Genomic DNA, 8,231 nt, shown 5'->3' with positions numbered 1-8,231 from the left:
ATGCATAACAAGGGAAATCTTTTAACTCATCAGAGAACAAAGATTTTATTTCAATTATTGAGCCATATTTCTGGGGTTTTGCAAAGGAATGGGAGTCTGAAGTCATTTAGCATGATTGACTATGAAAACGTAATGATACAGAATAAATAGAAAAGATCCCTTTCTCTCTCAATACCAGGACTTATTTCACCCAAAATAATAAATGTTCAGCAACAGGGTATTTCAAAACTAGTGTAGAATTAATGGTTTTCTTCATCCATTTCCATATTTTTTTTTATGAAGTAAAAGATCTATGTTCAAGATCAACATCTCTTTGCCATAAAAATTAAAGCAAGTAAATAAGGTTATGTTTAAAACAATATTTACTGACTTCAGTTTAACAAGAATGACCAATATTTGTAGTAGTAGTAAATTTTATTTATAGTCAAATTATATACATTTTACAAAAAAACAATAGCTTAAAGCTCTTTAACAAACTGGTAACATAACACTTATAGCACAATTAAAATTTACATATACATATATAGCAAACAAACACAAATAAAAAGAAGAAACATACATATTTGGTATGAGACATAAAAAGGAACTGCACATACAATTAATTAGTTCCCCACATCAAGTTGAAATGTATAGTTTCATAATTAAAAGAAGTAACACGTAAAATGACAATGAATTAAACACAGGAACTCAAAGGACAATGAATCAGCATTAAACATAGTAACACGAAGGACAATAAATCAGCTAAATTTTACAATGCAAACGCATTACATAAAATTAATCAACAATGACATATACTTTGAAAGTTGTCCACTGTTGTGCACTAATAAATGCATTTTAACTGTAAAACACCACCAATGTAGTAAATACTAGAATGAGATATTCTACATGTATGACAATGATAAAACATGGAGTATTCTCGGCTCTTTATTGCTACAGCTAGTACGTTGAATGTGGTATAGGGATGAAATTAAAATCATCTCCAAGTATACACCTTTTTTCATCACAATTCACAATCAATGGTAAATTTGGTTAATTAAAGTAGCTCTTTAGAATTATAGGTACACATGTGCATTTAGGCCTCTTGCTAAGTAATAAAAATTTATGTAAAATACTTTTGTTATTGTTTAACATTAAGATTAATTATCCTTTATGTAATTACACTGTAGCTATCTACTCTAGTTGGGGAAAAAAACAAAACAAAACAAAAACAATTTCCATAACAAGTTCACCATTTTTTGCAGTATACACCATGTTTGTACTTTTAAAACATCAATAATATTTATTTCTTGAACATTATTTCTAGGAGGAGTGTTTCAATCTCAAATGCTAAAATCAATCATTAAATGATTTACAAGGCAAACTGCCATCTCAGAAAGTCTCCATAATTCATAATCATATCCCTATTAATACTAATTAAAATTTGAGTACCCTGTGTGAAAAAAAAAATCTTTCAGTTCTTATTAGCATAAATTAAAAATAAATTTTCTACTCAGCAACGTTTTACAAGGAATTTTTTTACATCCCTAAAATCAAGTATCTATGTTAGCAAATTGCCATCACTATTGCTATCTTGGCAATGTTTTAATTAAGGGAAGATGGGGCAGTAAAATTTAACAACAAATAGTACAAAAACAGAAGACTAATAAAATTTGCACTTTATCACTTTTTTGCATTCAATGATCAGAAAAAATTAGTTGGAGGTTGATATGTATGCACCCCCCCCCCCCCGCAAATTCCCACAACTTTCAATTTAAGCAGTTAAAAAGCATTAAAACTCATAATAAAATACAATATTTCAAAATAAAGTTCTAAACAAGTCTTATCTGTTCCATTAACTGGTTACTCTGTCAAAAAAATCTACAACTAACTGATTACAAAAAAAATTTACAATTGCCATCCTTACTAATAATTTATTCACATTCCCAGACACAATAATTATTAAATTTTCAGACATTCTTAAACTCCTCAATAAGATGTGTGGGGATGTTTCTCTCTGGTTCCCACATGGGATCTTCATATCCTTCCCACTTAATAAGAAATTCTGATTTTCCATTTTTCTTCCTTTCACTTAATATTTCATCTACATAGTAGAATCCTGGTTCATTGTCTGTAATTATCAATTTAAAGTAGCAATTAAAAACATGTATTACCTTTCTTTACAAAATACATCAAAAAATATATCATTACATTTAAGAAAAGAATAACAAGTTTAAAAACTTGAATGGGAAATGAAGTGGGTCGGTCATGTGATCAAATCCTGTGAAGGCCATAGGCCTTCTTAGAAGATTTGATCACGTACCGACCCACTTCAGTTCCCATTGAAGTTTTTAAACTTATTTTTTATTACTTATATATACATTTGAGATGGACAATCAAATATAATTGAGTATAAATTTTGCACTAACTGTACATCATAGATTTTGAAAAAATTACGCAAGGTGCAAATCGGCTTGAAAAGCGGTTATGTTTCAAATTCATCAGACAGAGGATTCCGTTTTGAAAGTAATATTTTGTTATAGGCAACTTGTGATCAACCATAGTGAGCAGTTTGTTGTCTGGAAATTTTTGAATTCGTGAGAATCAATATTGGATGCTGAAGTCACAGAAACACCTCCGAAGTTTGTTAATCAAAAGTTGGAGGAATTAATTTCAGTTGAAAAGGGATGGATGGAGACACTTGTCAGAGCCAGTTAACTTGAAATCAAATATAAAATTTGATCAAAAACAGTAAATCTTTGATTCCTGTAAGGCGTATTTATTATGATGTAAACACAGAGACACTGGCAACAGCATACACTGTTAAGACAATGCTCTTGATGATTGAATTGTGCTTGTAAACCAAAGTGTTTGTCAGTTCTTTATGCCATGTTTGCATTGCATTGATATTTTCCAACATTAACAGAATTATCATGGGTGATGTTTAATGAAAAAAAATATATAGAATAGCATTTAAAGTTTATGATGTGGATTTAACTAAAAGAAAAATAAGGGTAAATGTTGAGACTGTGAAGTTGACATGAAACTATAACACTTAGTTTTCTATTCTCTATGTAAATTAAATGAAAGAACTGAATTAATTACTTGTTTACATTGTAAAGGATTATTATTTTATTTGTGTATTTTATACATTCTATTACATAAAAAGCATGCTAATACTGTTGAGCAGAACATGTCTTTTTATGTAGATATTATTGTTTCATGTGAGTATAGGTCACGTAATGACCTATGACCTGAGAAAAACTTCATACAGGTATGAAGATATTTGTTCTCTGCAGGTTTATATAATAGAGAGATACCACAAATGTATATATATACATATATAAGTACAGTATGTTGAAAGATTTATATTAGTATTTTTCTAGATTCAATTATGAAATTTATTATTTAATTTCTTGTCACCAAAGTATTGTTTTAAAAGATGTTAATGTGAATTTATATACATACCATCAAATGCCATTTTCTTCTGTTTTGCCTTTGATTCCTTACCTATAAAGAAATGTAGCAATATAGATACATTAAATTAATATTCTATATGAAAACTAAAGAGATATGAATTAAATTTGTTTGCACAAAAGATTTTTTTTCTGAAGTTGGATAACTCTGTCAAAAATCATTGGACCATGACCAAATTCCAACTTGACCTGTATTCTTTAGGAAATTACCTGCATATGCAATTTAAACCTTATACATACATCCCTTCTAAATTTTGAAAGGGGAAACTGACAAATTCTTATTTTTTTCTAAGTTCAAAAGGGATAACTCTGTCAAAATCATTGGACCATAGCCAAATTTGAACTTGACCTGCATATTCCTATTACATAGCCATAGGTAAAATTTGAGTTGAATGTGTGCAACTGTTGCCTAGATAATGAACGGAAAGTCATTGATGACACAATGACGGAACAGGTTAACACTATAAGCCCCTGGCCATTTTATGGTGAGGGCATTATAAAAATGCAAGACTTTCCACAAATCCATATTTTAGAACTGTTTGTAGTTTGTGGGGACAAAGGATGTCAAATTCCATTTTATTATTCATTTCAAGCAGAAAAAGTTTGCAAACAACAGTTTACACATTACTTGCACAATATCATATCAATTCCTAGTAAAAAAAAAACTCTCTATATCTATAAACACAATCCTCTAGGCCTGATTTTAAATATCGGTGTAATAATCTCTCAGAAAACGCAATTATATTAGTTCAATATCAAAATCCTTTAATCATCCTTGTTTCAATTAAGCTACAATCATGCAGGTTTGAAACCGAGTAAAGGCATTAGATTTCTACAATTTTATCTATTTTTATTACATATTGTAGAGGTAAACAGATTAATTAATTTCTTCAATTCTTATTGAAGTTACTTGTGTTATTGAAAAGGCCGGGTAAAGAAGATTACTTCATTTTTATCTAAGTTTATCATAATATTGTAAAGGTAAAAATTTAACTCTAACATTTAATGTTTCTAACCTTTTGATATATTTGATAATATATTTTCAAGATTATATAATAAATTTATTAATAATTTCCTTTTTACTTTGTTACAATTAAGCTCAAGATCTAGTGAATAAAAGGTGCCCACAGATTTCTCAAATTTGAGATACACATTCCTTTAATGATCCTTTACGAATATAGCTTGGTAAAATAGGGTGTATCCAGACATAATTTTGGGGTAAACTCATCAGAAGAACATATTATAAACTGCCCATTTTCAATGAAAAATGAAGAAAGTCAGTTATAAACATGGGAGTTTTCTCCATTTAAGGCAAAGGAAATGTATCAATATTGCCTACCGTCTCTTAGAAAACGGTTTTTCATATCTTCTTGATCTCTACTTTAAAATGATATTAAACGGAATAAGGGTATTAGGGCTACATTTTACATGATATCAAGTTGAATTCCATGAAAGTGCTTTATTTTCTACATAATTCTATTGCAGCCGTAAAGTACGGGAAAAATTAAGTTTAAATCATTTATGACGTCATAATGAATCTAGCACCAAGAAGAAAGTCTAAACTCATTTACTAGATCTTGACCTTAAAAAGAATGTTTACTCTTGTAATTTGACGCCTCATTAGGAATTCATCCCAAACAAGCACTGTGGCCCATGGGCCTTTTGTGACATTTTTTTTGAAAGGGATATTTTATATGTATTCAAATAGAAGAGAATGATTGACCCTGAAGAGAAGAAAAGACAAAAAAAAAAGGGTTCATATAAAACTTATTCTCAGTAGAAGTGCCAATCTTCAAAAAAAATTGCAATATACTGTAGTTTCAGATTTATTAAATGCTTGGAAGGGTATCATAATAGGATATCATACTTGCTAAAATACAAAAAAAAACTCATAAAATATGAGCAGACATTATGATTTAGAGTTAGGGTTTGACATTTCTCAAGTTTTCAACGCTCGAGTTCAGTCAGATTAGTTCCTGTTCACTTTAACAAATGAAGTTCACAATTTTTTTTTTATCTTTCTTTTTATCTCTTTTGCCCCAAATTTGTTATTAAAAAACCAAAGAATACTTGATAGTTTGTGGTTTAAAAAAATCTTAGTTGACACCTGTTTAAAAATCTGCATTTATTTAATTGAACTAAAGACAGAGACAACAAGAGGGTAATAAATCATGATTGCTTGTTGTTAAGGTGAAATCAAAACCAAATAACACCCATAAAAGAATTTGAAAATGGTCACCAACTTGCATGAAAATAATATTGCTTCAATAGTACCTACATGTATAAATAATTCTATTGCAAGACTAAGATACTGTGTTTCTTCCAACTAAAAAAATTGTGATGACCATGAATGTATATTAATATTCTCACTTCATTCAATATGACATATATATTTCTATGTAGAAATTTGATCCCCCACTGTGACCCATCCTACCCCCGGGGGTCATGATTTGACCAAATATGAATTTACACTATGTAGTGATGCAACTAATACTGGCTTTACTGCTCTTGAGAAGATTTTTCTAAGGATTTTTCCTAATAAATTTCTGTGAAACTTATATCCCCAATTGTGGCCCCACCCTACCCCTGAGGGTCATGATTTAAACGAATTTGAATTTTTACTATGTAAAGAAGGTTTTAAATAAGCCTCGACCTTTTTGCTCCTGTTTTTCATATAAAAAGGTTTTTAAATGATACCACAAAATTTGCACTATTTCTGAATTATCTCCCCTTGAAAGAAGGCTTGGCCCTTCATTTGAACATGCATACTTCAACCTCCTTCACACAAGGATGCTTTGTAGCATGTTTGGTTGAAATTGGCCCAATGTTTAAAGAGAAGAAGTTGAAAATGTGAAAAGTTTATAGACAGACAGACTACAGACAAAATGTAATCAGAAAAGCTCACTTGAGCTTCCAGCAATAGATTACCAATAAACAAAAAAAATTCTTCAAGAATAAAAACCTCTCGGGAAAAACAACTTCAATATTTAATAGAGCTTATTCTTTAACTAAATATATATATATATAAATTATATATATATATATAATCTTATATTTTATTACCTTTGCTTTTCCCTTTTTGTTTCGTCATTTTCCTCATTTCTTTCTTAATTTTCTTCTCTGAACACAAAAAAAAAAATTGATGTTAACTTCACGCTAATAATTCTTTTTCAGTCCTCTTAAATAACTATTAGTGAATCTTTTGGAAAAAAATAGTTGTGGTAGAAATAGAAGATTATTCCAAATGAATTAATTTTTTTATTATTTTTTTATTTTAAATAAAGTTTTCAAAAATCAAAGTTTTACCATTCGGCTCCACAAATACGGCACTGGAAACAAGGTTCCTTTCCTCCACAGACACATCAGTACCTTAAAAATAGACAAAGTTTCTAACAATAAAGCCCAAGGGGTTAAATGGTCACCTAAGTATAATACAACACCATGAAAAATCCATTGTGATACAAGTAAAGACTAATAATAACTAACAGGTAAAGATATGTTGCCAAAAGAAGGACATATCAGAAGGAGGATGATAGGAATCAACAAAATAATTAGTCTAGTACGTACTCCATAACAAAATTTAAGGTAGCCCTATCTAATTTTCTTAACATACCCCCAGTTGTCACTATCATGATGCAAACTAAACAAAAGAAAAGTGCTTCGATCAGCACTTTTAGTGCACCCATCTTGTTCCCTCTAACATTGGCTTCTCTTAATCTTTGAAGAAAATTTAATTTACGAAGATATTAGATTTTAAAACCTGGTCTATAGAGATAACACCAGACCCCCCACCCCCACACAAGAGCATGAAATTCATAATTTTGGAGGACACACCCTTGCTCATCATTATCATGCACCATTTTTACAAAATACCCAGAAACAATGAATATTTTAAAAGAATGCATTTTCACTTAACAATCAGTAGAGCCCCACCTTAAAATTATTTAACTCCTGCCCTAGGGTCCTGAAAAATCTCTATTGTAGAAGAGACACTATGCTTTTCATTACTATACATTTAGTTTTCTTATACCAAAACAGAAAAAAGGATTGTCAGAGAAATTGTGCATTTTCACGGTGTCTTCCCACTTAGTCAACATTTTGAAAAAATACAGGTAAAACACAGGTAAATGTGTGTTGGCTAAGTGGGAATGGGGTGCATATGGAGAACAAAAGAAATAAAGGACTATATTCGGTAATGACCAATATGGTGTTTGTTTTTGGTAAAAGTGGTATTCCATGATATTATACTTTCACGTAAATTATTAGAATCTGATTCATCGAGAAACATTTGTTAAAAAACACTATTAATGAAGCCACGCCCTCCAGCATAGCAACAGTCAACATTGCTTGACGAAGGGTGTTATTCCAAAAAATATTGACTGCGCAGAATTTATGCACGCAAGGTTCACTGTAATATGTATTTGTATAAAACATTCAGTATAATATAATAAATACTGCATGTAGCTGAGTGTAACATTGAAAATTTTCACCCCTCAAAAAAACCATTGTCAACTTGTCAACCTCGGCTGTGCCTCGGTTGACAATGGTTTTCTTTGAGTGAAAATTTTCAATGTTACACTCAACTACATGCAGTATTTTTATAATGATACACATATCAACAATTAAGTGCATGTATGAATAAGAGTAAAATTAAGATTTTATTTTTTTGTCATATTACCGGGGGCCTTATGGCACGTAATCCTTATCGATTATTACAAAAGTTGACATATAAACCAATATCAATTTATAGACCTACTAACCTTGATTACAAAATCGGCT

At 30.1% G+C, this 8,231-nt stretch overlaps 1 protein-coding gene across 1 annotated transcript; it reads right to left on the bottom strand.

Annotated features, from left to right (window-relative positions):
* Positions 1-1,742: 1,742 nt before the first annotated feature.
* LOC133179780 (chromobox protein homolog 3-like) lies at positions 1,743-6,874 on the bottom strand. Its single transcript, XM_061314469.1, has 4 exons — positions 6,759-6,874; positions 6,516-6,572; positions 3,445-3,486; positions 1,743-2,107 (listed from the first exon to the last, which is right to left on the bottom strand). Exons 2-4 carry the CDS (start codon positions 6,550-6,552, stop codon positions 1,947-1,949), a joined length of 240 nt encoding a protein of 79 aa, XP_061170453.1. The 5' UTR covers positions 6,553-6,572; positions 6,759-6,874; the 3' UTR covers positions 1,743-1,946.
* Between the last annotated feature and the right edge of the window lie 1,357 nt (positions 6,875-8,231).

This window comes from Saccostrea echinata, unplaced genomic scaffold (genome assembly GCF_033153115.1).
Source record: "Saccostrea echinata isolate AGI-Se365-2 ecotype Australia unplaced genomic scaffold, CSIRO_AGI_Sech_v1 ptg000005l, whole genome shotgun sequence".
In the NCBI taxonomy this organism is placed as follows: Eukaryota; Metazoa; Mollusca; class Bivalvia; order Ostreida; family Ostreidae; genus Saccostrea; species Saccostrea echinata.
The sequence above is the reverse complement of the archived record's forward strand: the minus strand, read 5'-3'. Positions and strand labels throughout refer to the sequence as shown.